At 37.8% G+C, this 23,084-nt stretch overlaps 1 protein-coding gene across 6 annotated transcripts in view; it reads right to left on the bottom strand.

The window, feature by feature from the left end:
• The window catches only part of SORCS2 (sortilin related VPS10 domain containing receptor 2), a 586,176-nt gene that overhangs the window by 26,035 nt on the left and 537,057 nt on the right, over positions 1 to 23,084 (bottom strand). For all 6 annotated transcript variants that reach the window (XM_052780552.1, XM_052780555.1, XM_052780553.1 and 3 more), the window contains exons 15-23: positions 19,573 to 19,693; positions 18,130 to 18,263; positions 17,395 to 17,523; positions 15,794 to 15,965; positions 12,168 to 12,354; positions 8,166 to 8,299; positions 6,700 to 6,823; positions 4,830 to 4,942; positions 3,068 to 3,193 (exon numbers count right to left, since the gene is read on the bottom strand). In XM_052780552.1, coding sequence (XP_052636512.1) covers positions 3,068 to 3,193; positions 4,830 to 4,942; positions 6,700 to 6,823; positions 8,166 to 8,299; positions 12,168 to 12,354; positions 15,794 to 15,965; positions 17,395 to 17,523; positions 18,130 to 18,263; positions 19,573 to 19,693 — 1,240 coding nt within the window. The remainder of the gene's footprint in view (positions 1 to 3,067; positions 3,194 to 4,829; positions 4,943 to 6,699; positions 6,824 to 8,165; positions 8,300 to 12,167; positions 12,355 to 15,793; positions 15,966 to 17,394; positions 17,524 to 18,129; positions 18,264 to 19,572; positions 19,694 to 23,084) is intronic.

Here is a 23,084-nt window from a genome sequence, read left to right as displayed (position 1 = left end):
GAATTTTTTATCTTCTTTTTCTACATCCTTTCCAATGAGAATATTTGAACATGTGAATGCAATGGCTCCTGCACTGTGGTATAAGGATGCAAAAACAACACTATTCAAACTCTTACCCACTTACTTATATATCTGGGAGTCTGCCTTACCCTTTTTGCCAAAGCAACTCACTGAGAAGTTTCATGTAGTAGTTTGTCTAGATAGAGCCCCAAATCTTCCTCAGAGCCACTGCTTTCCAGGCACAGTTTAAACGCACTTTAATTGACTCTTTCAGCTGGATTCATCTCACCTGACATTAGACATGTAACAGATGTGCATAAATTAAGCAACCTAGTCTTCCTCTAGAGTCAATGATTGGAATTAAATACTTTTGAAATCGCTGTGTACTTAAAACCATGTTAAATCACACTCAGCTTTTATTTCTACATACATAAATTTGAAAGAAAAAGGGCTTTTCTCAGAATGGAACCAAACTTGAGAATTATCCAAAGGCTCCTGCTACTACACTGCTAACTTATGTATGATCTTTGTTAATGCTGGCTACTTTTATCAGTAATGACTCCTATTCTAGACCAGTAACTTAATAAATAGCATCACATCACAACACCCCATGTAAAACACCAATAGAAACTCCACCAAGTACGTGTTCTCTGCCTGACCAAGAAATTATTGCCTTTAACAATCCTTCTGAAAGCACATAATATCCCAAATCTAAAAGGTTTTCAGCCAAGAACAAATAGGTTCTCTTTAAGGGAAGACATTTCATAACTATGTCTAAGTTAAGGATTTCAGGGACACCTCCTCCAAATGTGCAGAAAACATTCTGCATTGGTGAGTCCTCACAACAGTGTCACAACACCGAGAACTGGCACTAGCAGCATGACAAAGGACATCCTTCCAGTGGAACATGATGAAGACCTTCAAGATTCTTTTCTGGTAACAGAAGGGAATGTAATGAATCTTTAAACAAGTGACACCATGAGTATTTTCCTGTTGACTTAACCAGTTACTGCTTCTAAGTTTATTTACATAGGGTATATTTTCAGGATATTCCTTGAGTCACAATGGATTCTGATACAACACATATTTTATCAAAATTTGTGCCATTCAGTTCTGCATCAACAAATTTATATGCACATATCAATAGCTAAAGTAGTATCCCTTAGCAATAATACAAAAACAGAAATTTAGGCAGCTGGCTCTAGAAGGCTGGCTCTACAGCGTTGTACTCCATAAAATAATCGGTGCTGAAATGTGATACTAGTGTACCTGATTTTTTATCATTGGATAGCATAGGTTGCTGTAATTGCTCCTGTCTCCCTTTGTTCCTGCTCCAACCAAATGTAGGTTGTACCATATTTGGTATTTCCATACATGTAATCCCCAGCCACCACTGGTCTGACCTGGTCCATCCTAACAATGTCAGAAATGTATATCTATTCTCCAGATTATACAATTACTTTCACCTTTCAGTGCTCCTCCAACTTCAGAAAACCTTTGCAAGGTCTTACCGGAGGACTACTTGTTACAGAAACTGTGCCCTGCTAAACTACTGTAATTTCCCCATAGTCCCACTAAACAGAAGTTTTCCCAAATCATTTGCAACATGTGATTGCTCTTCTTTATGCTTTGGAGTAACTCACTTGATATTTCATACACAAACATGAAAAGAACCTTGAGACAGCATTGATTATAATTGATAATATTCTTTAAGCTGCCTTGAAGCACAGCACTAATACAACAGTTGAGATTTAAAGGGAACTAATATGCATCACACTTTGCACTGAAATAAAATGTTTGCACAAGCTATGAATCTATCACTATCAGTTTCCTTAAATTATTAAAGACGCCTGTTCCATATATGCTGAGAATAAAGAGAAAGAATTTCCTCTAGAAGCTGCACCTTGCTTCTTCAAGAAGTGGAAAGATGCAAGTAATTTTGAAGTGGTAATACTCACCTAGCTGAAAGCCATAGTACGTGAATGGCTCTCTACTAATCAAACAACACGTTAAAATTAACCATTTCCTGCAACATAATCAGGATTTAAGATGCTAGGAATTCTCACTGTGATTACAGAGGGAGAACAGTGAGAGTCGGGGGTTGCCACAAAGCAGAAAATTTTGTGCATTCACACTGTACTCTGTGCAACTTAAAGTCAGACACCTGTTCAAGTACTTTGACAACATCAACATACTCCTTTAGACCTTCCAAAGTGCACCCCATCAATTCCAAACACAATCTACTGGTTTTGAGTTAATATGAAGAGCTTCATCTTACCTACTTCTCCAGCAATTTGGATACCGTGACCTTGTCTCAAAAAGTTGTAAAATGCCCTTTAAAATTAACAATACCTTACATTGAGATTCTTTGTAACTGGCAGGACTTGAACTGCAAGATACAGGCACAGTGTTGGGATCTGTTCCTTCTCTATCACAGCAAAAGGACAAATACCATAAACTGTAAGTGCCAGTCTTCCGATTTTCAACTGGTATACGGCCTTTTATTATGGAAGAAATATTGTTTGGAAATAAGTAGGGAGAAACTAATGTCTGATTTTCATTCCTGTGTTCACTATATTTGTTTCTTGCCAATTGAAAAGGGCATTTGCTCATAAAGGCAGAAACTACCTGCTTGATGCTCTTTACATTATAGGTCAACTATTAAGGTTCTGTTTCTGTTTGACCTGAAATCTGCTTCTGAAGACAGTGCAGAGATGGTTCATCCCCCTTTAGAAATATCAGTGTCCTAAATACACTCTTTGCTCTACCGGATCTTCACAGACTGACATGCCATCACTGTTGTTTCTGTTTAAAAAACAGATGGTTATTAGTTATTCTTGAGAAATACACTAATACCAGTAAGCACTAGATTATGCTGGTCTATACACTGTCGAATGCAGCAGTCATAGCTGTTGCTAGCTTTTACATGACTCTTGTCAGGTAGGAGTGAGATCTTTACATAGTTAGGGAGCACCCTTTAATTTCCCATAAAGACAATGACAGTACAGCCACTGACTGCAAAACAGGATGAAGACTGTCCTAACCAGACATACATTGCTCTGGTTACCTTATCACTAGTCACACTTCTTTTCCTTTTTGGTTGGTTTGCTGGTAGTAGCACATGCAAGTCAGCAGTTGTGGGCAGACCGGGTTTCACGACTGTCATGAGAGTTTCTTCAGGTATATTGGTTTCCTGTGAAGACAAAGGCATATGGCAAATTACAGGACAGCATGCTTTATATTTTATAGAAAACATGTAAGTAACTCCACATATGTCTTTTAGTCTTTGGTGTTTAGATCCCTAATATTTAGAGGGGATTCCACCAGAAACTAAAACATGAACAAAGCCAAACATAAATTAACAGAAATGTGAACTGCTCTTTGAAGATTGGAAGAGCTAAGCATTGTTATTGCATTAAAGCGATTTAGTGGCATCGTGGAAAGAAGAAAAATGAAGTGGTATGCAGTTTTAGCAAAACTCTGCAATGGCTGTGCATTTCTATGGTAACGTAAAAAAAAAATTCCTAAGTGATTTAGGGTTCTTTGTGGGCTATTCAGACACTTAGTAGACTTAGAAGGGCATATTCATTACAGATAACTTTAGCTTAGGGAGGCTACTTTTCCATCTGTGTTTGATGGACAGAGAGAAGTCTTCCAGGGTGAGACCAAGAGCACCTAGGTTCAGTTCCTGAAGTTGTGATGAATACCTGCATCCCCCACTGAAAGTGAAGTGCATCCCTTTTCAAAATAGTTTGTGCAAATTTTGCTTTTAGTCCCAAATTCCTCCATGTCTTGTATAATACAGCCACACAATTCTAATGACAACACCCTGGGCACTTCTCGTAGCCTTTCTCAAACAGATTCTGAAATTCCATTATATCATTCATATTCTTACGCAAATGATTTAGTAATTATTAAAATGCAAGGGCTATTTTATAAGGGAGTAAAATATTTGTTTGACTGACACTGGGTATGGAATGGGTTTAAGTCGATAAAAGTGGGAAATTACTTCAATTTGACATTTGATGTGAACCTTAAAAAAAAGGCAGGAAACGGTATAAAGTCAAAATTCCAAAACCTGATTTGCACTACTGCAAAACCAGGAAAAGTCAAGTGATTTCAAATGCAAGTATTTTAAAAACATTATCAAATTGCACCTCAGTGCTATTGCCCTCACAAAAGTCAGTGTGTGCACACTCAGTTGTTGGCAGTGCGTGTACCTGAGGAGCACAGCTCTAGAGCTCACAGTTTTCACGGGGTGCTCTTTATTTATCTCACAGTACTGCTGCATGGCTTTGTACTTGATTTAACCTACAGGATTCAGCTGCTCCCAATCCACACTTCTTTTGTGAACATGATCCAAAAAACCAGCTGTATGAACTGCGTGCCTACATATGATATGTAATTTTCAAAGTTACACAACTGGCATTGTAAATTCTTTCTTTCTGCTGTGTTTTTACACAAAGATTATGTCTTTTATATTACACAGCATCCTCTACTTAACTTCTAAATATATCACATTTAAGCTACTCTTCCTGTTTTGGAGTCAGCAGTATTTGCCAATATGTCTATCCCTAATCCCAGAGAGCAATATTTAGCATTAATTGCCAATTAGGCTGTGTTAGACCTAAACTGTCTATGTTACAATATCATCGTCTACAGCCTGCACATAAAAGCGACACTAGGCTCAAACTTGTTTGAAATGTGGCTCATGAGGTTCACTTTATTATTTTGCTCTGCCTCCTTTTTTCTAAATGAGAAGGCATTAACTTAACCTCCAAGCTTTATAACTGGCAAGGGAACATTTTACGAGCAATCTGAAAGAGCACCTTTGCAAGAAGTCGTGTTACTACCCGCCCTATGTCCTCCCTCCACTCCGGTATGTCGGGGTTATACATGTCCAGGTGCTTAGTAAACTTCAGAGGAAGAACATGGAAATGATCTAGAAAAACAAAAAGAAACATTTTTGAACAAGTAACAAACCAGGCTGCAAAAACAGTTTTGTAGAAATAGAAGCTGAAAATATGTATTTGGCATTATTTGCTGTGCAGCGCTGCAGTATCTGGGATCACTGCTCTGTGTTGTGTACTCTTTCATGGAGCAAGAGTACGCTCCTGTCAGGCACTCAATTTCTTTCTCTATTTTCATCAATGTCATCAAATATGTGCCTAAACATAAAAAAGCAGGATGAAAAAATATAAACAAAGCAGATTTACATACATGCTCTGGGGCCATACCTTCCCAGTATTTTTTTCTTAGGACAATACACCACACAGAGGTGGTTGGTTTCTTTTATTTGTAATGGGAATGCGCCAATGGATTTTATTCTCACTGAATCATAAACATGTGGTTTTTGTCCACTACATGTTCCGGTTTTTCATGTAAAATAAATACTTTACATACTCCATAAACTAGCTATGAAAATAAGAACAGAAATTATATGACAAAGGCTAACTATGTCTCTCTTTGAAAAAACAAAAACAAGGTACACCCACAAAATTTCTCTGGATATTGTCAAAAATATCTGAAATACTACAAATGGGCTGTTCCTCAGTAAACAGTCTCTAAAATCTTCCCTTTCTCCATATAGGCTCCTTGGATGAACACCTGGGGAACTTAATGCAAACCAGAGAAAGAGATCCTCTGGAATGCATGAGTCAAGCCTGGCCTCCCCAACACTTCCAACAGAATTGTATTTTAATGTGGTTTTCTTTTCCAAAGGTTTCTTTATTTCCCTCATGGCCAGTACTTTCTTGCTCTTGGTATCAGGATTGGCCAACATGAAGAACAGAAGCCATTTGGAAAGCCAAAGTCATTGATCTAGTCACACTAAGAGTGTTATACTTCTAAAGATTTCTTAAAAAGTGGATGCACTTATAAGTGGTAGCATAACCGTTAAATCCATTTATCTTAGGAAAGAAGGTTCATAAAAGCTCCATTTAGCATGAGTGTGGTTTTTACCATTATTTTAAATTAATAAGTACACTAAAAGCAAAAATAACTTCTTCAGACAACAGAGATGTATCATCTTGTGTATTTCATGATATCTGAAGGCTTTTAGCTCTGCATTAAAAAGAAGTTTTTTCACTTATCACAATTCCCACATGTGACAGCATAAATACAAATGTAAATAATTTGTTGGCACTACATTTTTCACAGTATATTATGCCTTGTCACCACATTATAAGAAACAACAAAACACACCAAAGCACAATGTGAAACAAGAGCTGAAGGGTTATTTAATAATTTACAGTGTAGCTATACTTGATCCAAACTCTCAGGTAAACATCAAAGGAACAGTGATATACTGTGATAAAAGGCAATTACTTCACATCGTTTTTAATGCTGAGAGCACATACACAACTAAATTTTCTTTATTTCGGAGGTATTTAAACTACTTTATTTAGAAATTCTAAGAAACTTTCTAGCCATAGGCCAAAATACTACTTAAACACTATTGCTACATATAGCGTTTGGGAACCACGGTAACATTTAAAATAAGCAAATTCAGATGAAACCTTTCCACACAATCCCACTGTTCTAACTTCATGGAGTTACCTAGTTACCTCTAAGTTTAAGAATTAAATGTGGCATTAGATATAATTTTACAACAGGTTCAGTTGTGTCGGGGCTGGTCTAAGAGGTATAAGAAACAAGTACACATGAAACAAAAAAAAATCAACGAGAGTAATGTCTCACCAAAAACGTGGACAACTTTTGAGTCCTGAAGCATGGAGCTCCCACAGGAAGCTTGCACTGTAACTCTGATGTCACCTGTCTCAGCAAACTTTGTCACCAGAAAACTCTCCAACGTAAGGAGCGGCTTTAAAAAGCAAAGAAAAGTTGAACATAGAATTTCAGCAAGAACCATGAGACCAGTGTCTGAAGAGACTGTCATTAAAAATATTAGCAAAAAAGGTTTCACACCAATTATTCAATTAATAATTTTATCAAATTGTTCAATCAAAATTTTCAATACAGGATGTTTCTTTCCCTAAATGGATCCTTTATAAACAGAATAGCTGCCAGATGGGCCAATTATTCTTTCAGAATAATTGGTAGAGTATTAGGTTCTCATTCAGATCCCACTGAAATAAATAGATTTTGAGGCAGGCTCAACAATCTCTACAAGATCATATGTAGCAGGTCATTTGCCTCAAAAAAAGTAGGGTATGTCAGAGTCAAAAGGATTAATTCTGTCGACTTAGACCACGACCCATGGAAGTGCACCAGTCCACCATAACCTCCAAGGCGGAGCTGAGATCCTCTGTTCCCTGACCACATTCGTACGAATTACAAAACCCTTCACAAGACTACATCGATCTGCAGTGTCTGTTGTAGCAATAGCAAAGTCAATAATAATGAACAGATACAGGCTGGGATTATGGTAGACAGCACATTTACAAAACGAAAGTTCGTTGCGCTTATCTGAAGCATTTCTCTGTCATGCTTAGTCTGCCTCATAAAGAAAATATTTTACTTATCTGTTATTGAAAGAATTACCTTTAAAGAAATTAACCCAGCTAGACAAGAAATATTCCTACATAGAAAGAGTTGGATATTTATTGCTCTAGGATATGTTTATCTAGACTTTCTATCCCCAAATGAATATCACTAGATTGTTTGAGTGCTCTCACTCTTTTGATATCCTTTTAGATATCCCAGTTGTTTTTGATATGCCACTTTATTTTAGATTCCCAGAAAATATTTATCTTTACAATGAATATATATATATACACTTCTGTACAGCACTTAAATTTACAGTACTCACATTATCAACATGGAAGTGCATAAATCCAAGCTTCATCATTCACCAATGCTATGATCCCAAATGCATCGCCCCCCAAAGTTTTTTTAATAGGCAATGAAATAGAATAAATTGTTGCTTCTCCCAAAAAGAAAATAGTTTAGAAAGTCAAACCAATTCTAGAAGAGAAATTCCCATTTCCACGTAAGTAGCAAAAAAAGGGAAATTAACATCTTAAATGTATGTGATAAAACAGGGGAAGATACTGCTTGCCACCAGACATAACTGGCTATTTGGAATGAAAGATGGTCTAAAAGAAGTCGTGCAACGTGGTAGTATTTGTATTAAAGTAAAAGGTGTGACTCAACCTTTACTGGAAAGAGATTGAAAATAATCTCAGTCAAAACCATTCATGTACCTGAAGATTGTTTCCTATCCACCAGTAGAAGACTGTCAAATTAGGGTTCTTAGGCAGTATGATGGCTGACAGGTTCACCTCCTGGTTTCTCCCAATGACTGGAACCACTTCTAAATTTAAAGCCTGCAGTGGAGCTAAACAAAGTTCCCAAAATATCATTGAACAAGAATCCATCAATTTATTTATGCCTCTTTCCCCAAAAGCCTCTCACCTGCACGCTATAAGGTCCTGAATTTATTTTTCCCTCCCTTCTACTTTTACATCTGTGTTGAAAGCTATGAGAATAATTGTAAGGACCTAATTTCAACCAAAAAAACCCACCAAACAAAATCCTAGAGCAATGAGACAGATCACCAAAATGCATGTCTCTGATGCACTTTTTTTGGTGCATATGTTTTTTTTTCTAGAAAACATAAGCAAATATCCCAGTTAAAAAGTGGAAAAGGCAATCGCAGCTTTTCTTTTTTTTTTTTTAAGTAATAAAAGATCAAATGAATAGAAATCTAACACATCTCAAACTGCTAAGGGAAAAGCAGAAAACTGAAAAAGAATGTTGCTGACTACTCATTTTCATCATGAAATATCAGCTGTTATGCTCACACCATACATAAATTCTCATTAATGCATGCTTTAAAATAGATGTGTACATCAGGGGAGCATTTATTTGCAAATCAAAATAGACAACCTCTGTACTCCAAAACGTGCCTTAGAGTAAGTTTATTCCTTTCTGAACTTTTGCCTACAAAGGCTGTAAACATTATTATTTGTATAAAAGAAATGCATCATTACAATGATTTCATCTGCTTCTTAATGTTGCATTTTGCTTCATAGTAAAATAACTTTATTGAAAGAAAATCTTTTCCCTTGGAGGTTTCCGAGTATATCTTTTTCAGAATGTCTGAAGCTAAAAGCTTTATAATAGCATAATGTGATAACCAGCATTTCTTAACTTTAGCTACACCACCTATCCAGGATGACAAACTGCTGTATGGTCCAAAATGCATTCATTACACAGAATGAATAATAACCCACCCATTTTTGTTCCATTCTAAGTATCTTTTAATTCATTCAGAGGTCTTTCATCTCAGTGCTAACTTAAAGGTAATCAACACCAGTCCAAAGTCTTTCTCTTACTCTCTTTCATGAACTGAATCATTGCCCACTCACTTCTAATTCACTTTGAACTTCTCTGTCTGAGCTGTGCACACCCTCCTTTTCCACCTCACTTCAACCAGCCTGTGTGCTGCTTCATCCAAAGGTAAGGCTCTACTTTCACTCAGCATTTTCTCTGATGTCTCTCTAACCATCTACATGAATTCAAGATATGTTGGGTGCTCAAACAAATGTTTTCTTCAATAGTTTCTTTACCAAAACAGAGTTAAAATGCTCTTCCTATTGCTGGTGTCTTGAAAAAAATTCAGAAGTTGTAGGAATTCCATTACATTTTTTCCTCCTAGAAACTGATTTTCCTTCTGATGAGGCAAATTAAAGAGGTCTGGAGGGATCTGCGTCACTGTTTTGATTTTGCCATAAATTTACATTTTCCCAGACGAAACAGATCATTTTGAGATATGGTTTTGCTCCTGAAGAAGGTTACTTTCTTTTCCAAAATTTTTAGAAGGGAAGTTGTTTGGTCCTTGAATGATGACTGGGATTTCAAGTTTGCCATTCCTATATATTAACAAGCTAAAAATAATTATTGTGAGTCGTTCTGCTTGTCTCAGTCACACAACTCCATAATGCATTTGGACAAGCTTCACAGCACCCTTAAGTGTGTACAATGAGGAAAGAAGTTGACTTACATGATTTCTGTTTAAGGAAGCTACAATTTCAGTACAGTTTTCAAAGCTCTCCAATTATTTGCACACTATAGAGATCATGGTTTCATGAAAAAGAAAATGTATACCTAGTTCTTCTTCAGTTCCTTTTATTCTGGGTTACCTACTCACATTTATACTATCAGACTTACTCTAATTTCTCTTACAGTTCATTAACAAGTTGTAGATTGTGTGATCTGGATCAGAAAGCATAACCTGGATGACAGGCCAAAGTTCATATAATTGTCCTGCATTACAGGGCATCCCATAGCAACAGAACTTGGCAGGAGTAAAAAATATTCCCTTTACCATTTGTCCCTGAAAAAATTCCCTGGGAATATATCAGAGATAGAGTGAAAAAAGGACTCTAGGGACATTTATGCTTTCATGGTATTTGATAGGGAAAAATGTCCCTGAATGGCTATTAGTGTTTCTCTAGAACGTAGAAATTGCAGTTTAATTAGTGCCAGCTAATTTCCTCAAATCTTGTAATTTACCTAAAGAATTAAATGGAGCAAATTGCACAGAAAGCATTTATTCAAGCAGGCTGGGTAACATGGTTCCGTGAGTCTTCCAGACCATGCGCAGCATCCACGGAAAAGCTCAGGAATGGACAACATCTGCTTCCCTGCTCTGCTGCCTCTGCACTACAGCACCAAAGTCCTCTCAGCGCACCAGCCATTTTACTTGTGAAAAATACCTCTGGCTTCTGCAATTGGTAAATCCACTGCATAAAACACAATCGACATCTTTTATTTTTACTGTTTATCCTGATGTAGGTCACCCCAGAAGCACATTTTCAGAAAACGGTTGTTCAGCTTTCCATCAGGGCTTGCTACTGCTCATCATTCTCTGAACGGTAAGAAGTTGTTCTCCCTGGAGAGAAGGATGTTACAGAGTTTTTCACTGTTCATCGCTTGTACAGATCTACTGTTCCTGTGCTTAATCTACTTCTCAGCACCTAGAAGCTCCGGAAAAGTAACGGTGAAGCCCTAAGTAATTTATCTGAGCTCTCTGGAGTTGTCCAATGATTTAAAAACCAACCACAACAATGAAACAGATAATGAAACTGAGGCAGAGACTTTGATTCTGATCCTTTCCATTTGATTTTAATAGGAGTTTGACCATTAGCATTAATGTGTTTGGCTCCATCTGCTAATCAAAGCAGAACTGGAAACTCTGGACTCAAGGACTCTGACTAACAAAATACATAAATATCAGCAGTCACTAGACAGGCTGAGATAAAGCACATGGATCTGTGCACAGCCTTGTATGTGGTTTCAGCGGTTTCCATTGCTTTGGGATTAGGGTGGAGGACACTCCATTCACAACAGAGGGAAACAGACACCTGGAGAATGCAAGATGAGTATCTTTTCTTTTGATGTTACTTGTTTCTGAGTTTTTGACACATCTGAAAACGGCAAAGTAGTAGCTGTCTTGAATCTCGAACAAAGAGGAAAATTCAGTTCCAGTTATGAGTTTCCTTCTTCATTTCATTTATGAGATAACTGAGGTACATTAAGCTTGCGATGGTGCATGATATTCCCTGTGCCATGCTATTCTTTTCTTTTAAATCTATTTGATGGGGTTTTTTAGGTCTTAATTAAGGAGAGGGAGAGAAGTCTAAGTCATGTAATACTGCCTGCCAACCTCAAGTTATACCCAAGTGCCACTTTAAAACTTTGTGAGAATTAACTACCTAAAATCCAGATTCTAGTACTTTAATAACTAACCTGACTTTCAGAAACACTGAGATTTTGATTCTTTTTTAAAATCATACAAGAGCTCAAACGTTTCTCAACATGTCTGTTCACTTGCTTCACACAGCACCTAGAAGCTCCTAAAAAGACATAGCTTGAAGTATTACATTTTAGCTGCTAAGACTGCCAACAGGGTCTTGAGTCAGGAAGATGGATCAAACCTGAGACTGGAATTGAGGCATCCTTGTTATTTAAAAGATTAATATAGCATCCTTCTCCCAAATCCAAACAAAACTAACTCTGACTTCCTAATACATTAGGTTTACAAGCCTCTGCATTAACAACATACAGCACTGCAAGACCGTGTGAGGTTGTTGAAAAAATATGCATTTTTCCTAATTATGACTAGTAATTTTCTTTACTACTTCATTGTCATGAGGTTTTTACACAGCAGCAAAAGTAAGAAAACCAAAGAGCTGATTTACAGTTGACTTGGATGAACACCACAGCCTCATCATGCCCAGCCACATTTTCAGCCTTCACCGAGACACGGTAAATCCCAGGATTCTCATAGCGGTGACGAATGGGTTCTCCAGTCATCGTAAGGTTCACATATATTGCCTTAAAGCCATCTCCAAGATCTACCTGGTATTTGGTATTCAATGTATCACCCTAAAAGGAAAATATATGAAAAATATTTTAAATGGCCAGAACTGAAATAGACAGGACGTGATTATAACCATTTCCTGAATCACAACAGCATTTCCAGCCCCAGCCAGATATTTTGACTCAGTTGCAATAGTTGCAGTAAAACCACTACACCCATGGCAGATATCTTAGTGCAACAGATGTTGTGTGCATTAATAGAGACAATTACCAAATTCCCACAGTAAGGTACTACCTTAAAATAAAACACCCAGACCACTAAGCAAGTTGTATGACATAGAAACCATCACTCTTGTCTTAACACAGCTGGACATTAACTAGCATAACAGCGCAGGGCAGCCCCAAGCTCTGGAGTGATACTCATATGATTGCAAACAACTGAATATTGTTATTTTAGCGAATTACGACTCATTCAGTGAACTTCTAGCCTATGCAATTATAAAGTAAAATTAATTGGTTTAGACCCACTTCACAGCACCTTCTAATCACACCTGCTCAGTGTCAACCATATATAGCCTTCGAGATCCAAGCTAGGGTCTTCACACAGAGTTGTACTGCATTATACAGAGCTACCAGCATGTCTAGAACTAACATGCTCTGCTGCAAAATTAGATGCATGCCTAATGAACCAGATTATTGAGCTGAATTTGGGAAAGGGTTTAAAAGTCCAGCCAAATAACTCTGTCATGTCAAACATCTCGCAGAATTTATAACACATTGCACTTCTGCTAAGTGCTCCTTTAAATGACACTGTCTTCCTAAACTCAGGCCTAAAATACTGCAAGATTGATACTACTGTCAGAGGACAAACCTGTGCCTATCACTCATGTTGTCATGGTGTGGCTGCTCAGGAAAGAAGTCAGGCCTATGCTATGTGGACTGGTGATGTGGGTGGAGTCAAAGGAAAATTCATTTTAGCTGTGAGCAGCAACACTTTCTCAATACTACTGGCAGCACTGCCTTAGTGAGCTGCCCCGCTCCCTTGGTCTTCAGCAATATGTTCCTGCTCGCTTGCCACAGTACACAGCCATCACAGTCATGCAGTTAAAACAGGTTGCAGGGCCAGGCTTGGTAGAAAATCCTCTGTATTGTGAAAAAACAGTGTTGGTTTAAAAATCTTCATTGCCTCTAGGAAAGGAACTTATACATCCATATGCTAGTCAGGTGACCTGAATGGCCATCAGAGCAGACAAGGATTGACATTCATCAAAGTATTAACAAATCACTTCACTCTCCCATAAGCCACTCTCTGAAATAGGTTTATATCAAAATCTAATCCCAAAAGGCAGCACTAATGTAAAATCAAAGGAGGCAACAAAGCCTAGAACTTGCCTACCCTGGCATTACAAAGGGAAGGAAAACATACTATTATTACCTCCTTTTATTATTTTGCAGTTTGGTTGATTTTCTTCCGTGTTTTATCAGATGAAAGAGCATTGCTTATAATGTAAAAGAATACCCATAATAAGGAACCTGTAGGGTTAGCAAATACCTAAACACCATATTTCAACACACATGAAGGACCTTGAAAGCTTCTTCACTGTGAATATTTTTTTCCAAATAACATTTTTCTTTTGACAACAGATGGGTAGAATTTAGCAGAGGAGATAATATGTTATTAAAGTTTAAAGCAAAAGAGATGTCTTCTTGCCAGCAATGTGCCAGTAAGTGGAATCTCTTTAGATGACATTAGCTTGCAAACAGCTCTTGTTCACTCTTTCTTATGCTAACAAGTATACATGCATATTTTTTCCAGGTAAGACAGAAACCAGTGTTGAAAGCCAGTAGATGCAGGCTTCTCTTAACGTTTTATTCTAATAGTTTCCCTAGTGTAAAGATGAGAGTGCTGTCTTCAAAACATCAAGGCACTTCAGTTTCCCTGACCAGGAAAGACAGAGAGCAGTGGACAGATAACAAAAGTCATATAGGGAAAAGGCAGCTAAACTTAAAAGGAATTGGGGCTTCCACTCCCATGCAAAATAGATGATCATCATGACACTATTTATTCATACACTCAGCCAACAGAATTTGGGAAAAAAAATTACAATTATAAACTATTATTATCTCTAAGGCCACTTGCAAACTGCCCAAACCTACCCGAAGCCCACTTTCTTTACTGCCTGATGTCTGGCATTCCTGCACCTAGTAACAGGCATTCACTAAACTACTGAATTAATTTTGTTCAGCACAGTAAGTGGTATGTTTTGGTTTATCCTAGTAGAGCTGTTTCGTAAACTCAGTAATTGTTATGAATTCTCATTAGACTTTGTTGTACAGATTAAATCCTAAGCAACGCTCAGGACATTTGAACATAAATATTATTCTTAGCCATAGGGGGCAGCAAACTGCTACATTTCTTCCAATCTGCCTTCCACTTCGATGTACCAAGCAAAGACTTCATCAGAAACAGCATGGGATTCCCTTCAAGATCCCTCACTTCTGAAGGTTTTTGAATAGTTTTAAATATTTAAGTATTGCCACAGAGATTCGTAAAAGCTTCAGTAAGAAAAAAATTCAAACTGCCAATCAAAATCATTAGAGTCCAAATTGCAACCAAATGCTCTATTCTTACAATAAACATTTCCAAACAAATTATAAAAAGAGAAGGCAGCATAACTTGCCACACAAACTGTTGGGGCACTGCAAGCATTGGGATGCAGAGCCTGTGAAGCGTTAAGCAGTCCGGTGTTCTGCACGTAACCTTCTTGATTCTATTACAGAAATAAATCCCAAGTGCCCGATTTACATCGCTCAGGTTTGCCAAAACGTGTAAACCTTCTTCAAGTTCTTGCAAATCAGTGGGGTTAGCCAGGAAGTACAATACGCCCATAACCTGAGCACAGCAGTTACAGCCTAATGCTAAAAACCAAGCATTAGGAAACATACCCATGGCAAACAATACATCCAAAAGTTACTCACTGCTGTTGGTCAGGGCCTTAGGGCATTGTCTCTCTCAATAAACAGAAAAAAACATATCCTTGGCAACACAACTAATATATAATAAATGTTCTTATGCTGTGCTATTTGTTGATTTCTGTAAAGCTTTGCCTCATTCCTTTCTGAAAGGCAGATTCTCAAAAACACTTAAACCAGAATATTAAATGTTCTTTGCATTTCTGTTCTTCTCTGATACAGCAGTTGAAATTTTCAGGCCAAGGAGACTTTGGTAATTTAGTTCCTTTGATTTTCCAAGAAGCCATTGCCTTTAAGGAATCATAACTGGCTACGCTGAGGAGACAAATCCTGTTCTGTGGACAGAACTTGGTGGTTCACTGAGCTTACTGGATTGTCTGATGCACTTGAAAACAGAAGTTTCAATAGTTAAAGAGTCATTTCTCTTTGTCTCAAGCACGAATTAACCTTCATTCAGCAGCAAAGCAGGTAGGAGGGAAATGAACCCTAAAAATAGTGAGGAAACTTTCATACAGCCAATGTTCATTACTACCTGCTCTTGTCTGACGACGAAGGTGATGTCTTCGCCAGGCTTAACAGCCAGGCTTTCTTCTCTGATGCTGACCTGAAGCCCCTTGGGAGCAATCGATGGACACATATGCTGTGCTAAGTTCTGCTGCAGGTCTACGCCACCTTCACACACATTAGAAACAACTTTCCTGTACCTGCAAAAAACAGTAGGCAGCGAGCACAGTGAATTGGAGGTAAGCAGGAGAATGCCATCAGAGGCACCAAATGTGAGTGTGATGGTAGCTAATGAATATTCCTTGGGTTCACAAACAGACAAGATTGCAGATCATCAAAACCAACTCATGATGCAAATACTTTGATGAGCGACATTGCCTTTACCGAATAAAACCTGTTGAAGAAACAGGGTGTGGAGCACGATGAGGATTTCACTTGCATGCATTGGAAGAATCTGCCTTTTCAAATTTAGAAACATGCCTGACCAGCCCTCCAGGAGCTAGACAGTCTGCTGTCCTCTCTGCCATACCCCTTCCCAGCATTCAACAGTCTTCAGTGCTCTAGAGGTCTTCATTCAAACCCCAAAGATCAGAAAGAAATTAGACCAAGCAGCTTCTGCATTAACCCAGAACCAATTGCTTAACTGCGGCTCTCAAATCTATGCATTTCTTAAAACACATAAAGCATTTATTTAACATAACATATAGTATAAAAGGTAAAAGTATAAAAGAGTGAAAAGCCTAACACTTTTAAAGAACTAATAATAAAATACTTGGATGCGTACAGTAATTATTTACAGATAGGTTTCACTCAGGTATGTTATTTTTAAACATCCTTTAAAATCGGAGTCAGATTTCACTCTTTTGAATTCCTATTCTGTATATCGCAGCTGTCAGCCGCAACCCAAAAGGCATCATTTTCCTCAGTAAGGCAAATATACACAGAGACCGTGATTCTATTGCCAGATTTGACATTTCATCATTTGGTTCTCATCTCCACAACCGACAGTGATGATGTTATGATAAGCCAGAATAGATGCCAGCTGCAAGTTATTCTCAGCACAGACGTCAGACTACATTGTAGTATATATTCTATGCGGTATTGTTTACAGTTAATAAAGCTTTCCTTTGATTCTGAGCGTCCCATATGGTCAGGAAAAGAATCTATTCTCCACAGAACTCCTTACCCCTATGGAAGTGAGAGACTGGGAAGTTCTGGGAGATGTTACTGGCTCCTCAGATTAATTCACCGGATTCAAACTGAAAATTGGTCTGAACCCAAGCAATGGGCTAAAAGAAAAGGCTGTGAATGGACATTCCTATCATCACAAGTGTAACAGTGGCTACAAAACATTATCAAAAATAAAAAATATACTGAGAACAAGACAGCTCTCCTTCTTCTCAAATTGATTAATTTCTGAACTGCTGGGAACATGTAACATTTCTCTTTCACTAGTCTGTAGGAAGCTTCTGCACATGCTCTAAGTGAGAGTCAGAACTTTTGCATTTCCCAGTTTTTACAGTTTGCCTTATTTACATTTCCTTCAAATCATTTTTCTGGCCCTTGGTCAGAATGTTCTCTTCCTCTCTGGAAGCCTCTGCAAGCCAGTCGAACACAAAATCAGCTTACCCAGTGCTGCTGGTGTATGCCTGCCCCAGCACGCAGTCTTCAGGAGGTGCTTCAGGGTTAAACCAAAAGTCAGCAAAGCATTTGCTAGACTCCGACTTCAGAGGTGCAGAACGCTCAAACCCATAATCACTGAAAAACATCAACACCAAGTGTGTTACTATCCCCACTTCATTCAGCAGTCTAATTTGGGGTGGATGAGACTACTTTTTTAACAGTAAAAAGATTTTTTTAGTATTATTCTACCAGCTGAACATACAAGTTGATGAAGCCAGTTCTGTTCTAAGTCTAATTTCAATGGGAGTTGTGTACACTTTGGGGAAAAACTGGTTGTAATTACTTTGTCAGTTCTGAAAAATTAACTCTCTTGGTAGTTCTGAGTTTTGAAAGGTTTCCTTTGCCTCTCAGACCAACACATTTCCTCTTTTTTTTTTTCCTTCATTTGCAAATAGAAAGGGTTTGCTTGCCTTATAATCAATCCAATGGTCATTTTTCAAGTCTTGATCAATAGAGAAAAACATCAGGATTTGTTCAGTCAAGAGAAACAAATACTTAAAACATGGCAATCTTTTTAAACAAAGGCAAATACAAAAGCAACCTGTTATTCAAATAACAGCTTGCCTATTTGTTTATACATGGCTATGTGGGGAGAGGGGCAAAAGGAGGAAAATAAACCCATCTCAAACTCTAAGTAACTATTTACTAGCAATAAATCAAAAGGTCCACAGAAAGACTCACCATAAGAAATCAGAGTTCACACATTCACAAACTTTGGATGTAAGAGCTGATGTGAAACTTCTCCCTTTAATGCACCATGATGAAATCTTCCTCTTTCGAAAGCTCCTCTGCTGGCCCATGATGCAACGATCACCCTGAACATCAAAGCACCAGACTTATTGCACACTGTAACCTACACCACACAGACATGACCTTACTCTGTCCTGAGAAAGGCTGGTCTTGCTGCCAAGACTATAAACTTGTATCAACTCTCTCATATTCAAATGTATAGGCATAGAAAGCTCTCACATCCCCTCTGTCCAGCAATGGGCCATTACAGACTTGTAACATATTTCAGGGCACAAATCCAAAGATGTACATGAAAATTCAAGTGCAATTTAACCCATGCTTCACGTGTGCACAATCTAGGGACTACCCTACAATTGGCCATTTAAAAATTCAGCATGGATGCAGATGGCTGAAGTTCTATCTAAATCACCACGTCTTGTGTTGACAGTCAACATGAAGCACCAACCTTGTGGACACAGGCAGAATGAAGACTATCTGAACACACTCCATTGGTAATTGGGCAGCTGCAAGTACTCAAAGTCATTTTAGTAGTTTCTAATTTCTGAAAGACATTTCAATGCCAATATGCCAAGATACTCTTACTCTTTGGGCTCAGATCTGCATAACATTCTTTGTAACACACAGCATTCCCAAACAAGAAGTGTAAAATTAGGCATGAGAACTAGCAAATAAGAGCTGGAGTAACACAGAGTAGTATGCAAAAAAACCCCCACCCTGCAGAGAGCGAGAGAACAAATGTACTGGAAGAAGCAAAACATAACAATCAGAATGATTATGTATAAATATGACATATTCCATTTAATGTAAACCCCCCCTCACCCTGGTTTCTTTAATCAATACATTGTATAGAGAACATAGCTTCCCAAAATTGGATTTGGCGCGAGCACCAGGATTAGCACAGCCTTAACGCATTACTGCAGAGATGGTATTGCCCAAAACAACTGCACTCCATGACATGATTGGTCCACTGAGATCCTAAATTACTTCTGGAATGGGCTTTACTTATGGCAATTTATATATGAGTACAGTATGTGGTCAGGAAGTTGGCAGAACACGACTGCATGTTGAAATTGCTTCAATCAATATTACACACTTTATGGTGTATGCTTCACAATCCAGCAGGACCACCTATTATTATGGCAGACCACCAGATATACTTCCGCCTTTCCCAGGACAAAGATCACACAACCAAATGGAACACAAAATCCTCTCTCATTTTAAACCATTGTAAAATCAGCAAATACCAGCATAAGGAGATCAAAACTGGGGATGTAGCATCCAAATTGTATTTGAAAACGTTTTCCTAGCACACAGTTCTATATGAATCCGAAAGCTACTGCAGAGATGTGGCAGTTAACATAAGACCATGAATACCTGTAGATTTGTGAGCTCCCAAGACTCATAGTCATCATCAGTGCACTCCCTGGGGAAGGACGGTCTGAAGTCCACCTTCACCAGTTCCCAGTCCGAACGGTAGCTAATATGTCCAAAGACTCTGAACAAAAAGTTCAAAAGTAGAATCTTACTGCAAAGAAATACCATACATCTGAGATTCAAATTTTCAGTTCTATGTTTTCCTTTCCATGGTCATGGTTCCCTACTAAAAGATCCCTGGTGAATTTTTCTTCCACTTTTATTCCTCTTCATATACAATGTGTCTAGTTAGAAAACACTTGCCAATCGTCTATGAAACTTCACAATGAAAAAATATAGCTCCTAGATTAGAGATTTTTTTTTCCCCAGCAAAGTATCCAGAAATTTAATTGAAAATATACTACTTTTTCTAATTTGGAACCCAACATTTTTGTCTATTATGTTGTTATATGAAACATACAGAGCTCTCAGATTTTGACAGGGAGCTCAGATGAGGGAGAAGAACCCAGGATCACCGGGTTCAATTTCCAGCTCTGTCACTCATTCCTTTTGATTATGGTGCAACTTCTTCAGTTGTTTTTGTTGGTTTTTTTTTTAACTTCTGCAGATTTTAGATGGCAATTTGCTATTGTTTAAACTCACAGCAGTGTCATGAAATTGCATTCATTTCTAAGGAATACACTGAATCTACATATTGTACTGAGGAACTCTCAGACTCCTCTTCATTTCAGATAGTCCAATGTATAACAAAAACCAGCCACAAACTGTAAATTTCTTTTTGGAAAAAAAAAAAAAAAAAGAAAAACCAACAAACTGAAATCTCATTGCTTTAGAAACCAAGCTGTACTTTCAAAGCAGCCAACATTTTCAAAGTCAGAATATTTATTTCCAAAACAAAAAGGGTAAGTATGACATCCAGCAACAAATTAGAAAGGATAAAGACTCTATTTGGGCAAAAGTCAAACGTATTTGTGGTTTGTATCAGGCTTATGTGGCTTACTTGCCAAAGAATTTAAGGTTGATTCCGGAGCCAACAATTTCTGTGCAGTTCATACTGCACAGAGTTCATATTCCAAGCTTTAGTAGTATTCTCCAAACTAATTAATTCCTTTTGTTTTGCCCTCAGTTTTGTTCAAATCCAGACACAGCAGGAATAGTACAGCTCTGCTAAAAGCATTCTGCTGCGCACAGTCATTTCTCTTGTCCTGAATACCAGGTTCAAAGTGGAACTAGGGTAGACCATAAGTGAGGAAATGGTGGATTCTCTGCAGCACAGAGGCATCATCACACTAAGCTCCTCCCTGGTAGATGGATGTAGAGATCTGAAGTCTACCAGAGAGGCTGAAAAATAGTCACAAAGACTAAAGATGTACGGTGATTTCCCCCTTTCCTTTCTGGCGTCTTTGCTTCTCAGCCGTAGCACAGAGATGTAGGTGTCTATTGATTACTGCCCATACTGCCCACATTATAATGACCAGACAATCCATGCTCACAGGAAACTTCACCATCAGAAGTGCACTTAATTAAACAGAAACATGTGCATTTAGTTTGTGTGTCTTACTCTTTTCTTAGTAAGGCTCTGAGATCAAAGGACTTGGATCATCTACTTTCTTTCCTTCTAAGTGTACCCATGGCTCAGAAGTAGAAACAATACACAAAAACTAAAAAAATGTGGCTCGGTCCACTGGCTTTATGTGCACATAGGTGTGTGGTCCCACTTCTCTCATCGAGACCTACAGGTTTGGTTCCTTTTTCTGGTTCAGCTGGATCCTGAGAGCTGCTGTCACCATATAATCTTATTCACTTGTAGTTACATACTCAATAAAGTTACTACTTAGGTGGTCTCATGCTTTTCCACAATGCCTGCTTCAGTATGACTGGCTTTGCTGACAGGCACAAAGTGTCTTTTGCAGGCTAAATACCTGTACCTCTTTTTTGTTTTTAAAACTTTTTTTCTCCATACAAGGTACTAACATAAGGCAGACTTCACCATGTGCATATACAGCTACCTACCTACCTCAGCAAATGCTTCTTTAGGCACCACAAAACTTTACAAATTGGTTACATTTCTTTTATTAACACATTTATCAACAAATACGTTGAAGTGCAAGGAACTAAGTCCTGTCAAAGCTTCACTCCTGCCTCAAGAAAAGTATTTTCTATGGAATAGATGAAATTTTTTTCATCCATGTTACCTATTTCAGGCAGATTACTGAGGAAAAAAGAAAGGAGATGGTTGTTTGAATTCAATGCAGAACAGAATAATGAAATTCCCCTGAAAATATAAAACAAAATCTCTGAACTATTAATAATCATCTTTAAGACCTCACAGAGGATGACTATGGAAAAGGAAACATTTCGCCTATACACACACACACACACACAAATATATGTGTGTATATGGATATATAACCATATATATAAATCAAGAAAATAGAGCCCAGAGAGTTACAGAATTGATTTTGATATTCACAAAGATACCAAACAAATTATTAAGCTATCCTTTTCGAAGCACCTTGGAGATAATTAAAATGATAGCAAACAGCCACCATGGATTTGTCAAAAACAAATCATGTCAAACGAATGCAATTTCCTTCTTTTACAGGGTAACTGGCTTAGTGGAAAAAGGAAAGGAGAACATGTCGCATATTTTGACCTTTGTTAAAACTGTTACGCATTTCTAGCTGACACTGTCTCAACTTAAAAAGGAAAAAACATCAGTGCAGATAAAATCGTTGTAATGAGGAATGGGAGTATATATCCAATTAGAAGAATCCATTTTCAAAAAGTAGTTATCAAACAGGGAAATATTTTGAGATATGTACCACAAAGATTTGATGGGTGCACAGTCAATATTTTCATTAACACCCATGTGGTCAAATAACAAACACACACAAAATTTTGCAGATAACACAGAAGGAAGGGAGCGGACACTGACTGGTGGAAGCAATGGTCAGAAAAAATACTCCTAGAAAAAACACACCAACAAAGGTACAGAGCCAAAATGGAGAATAACTTTCAAACACTGAAGAAAAGGCTTGGGCAATTCTGAGGAATTAAAACAGGAATGTAATGTTGCTGCAAAAGACAACAGACTAATTCTAGGTTGTATTCAGAACTGGAAAACAGAAGACATGGAGGCAATTATTTTGATAAACTTGGCACTGGTGGAGCCTCTGAAAGAATATGGTGTCTAATTTTGGATGTTATATGCATATTTACACACCCACTAAAAATGAATTTGAAGAGGGGCAAGGATGACTCAAGCTGCTAGCTGCTTAGAAAATGTAACCAATGAAGAAAGACTGAAAGAATTGGGTTTTTCTCTGGAAAAGATAAAACTGAAAAGTACAACAAAATGTCTTCAAAGAGTCTTGCTATGGATTGAAGACTTTTCTTCAAAGAGACCCGGAGAAGGGGCAAATAGGAAGAAAGACAAGGATCAATAAACTTAAAAGATACAGATACGCAATTCTCTAATTCTTTCTCCTCAGCACTGGAGGGCCACACCT

The sequence above is a fragment of the Harpia harpyja genome, chromosome 2 (assembly GCF_026419915.1).
Source record: "Harpia harpyja isolate bHarHar1 chromosome 2, bHarHar1 primary haplotype, whole genome shotgun sequence".
NCBI classification, from domain to species: Eukaryota; Metazoa; Chordata; class Aves; order Accipitriformes; family Accipitridae; genus Harpia; species Harpia harpyja.
Note: the sequence above shows the minus strand (reverse complement) of the source record. Positions and strands in the feature narration are given on the sequence as shown.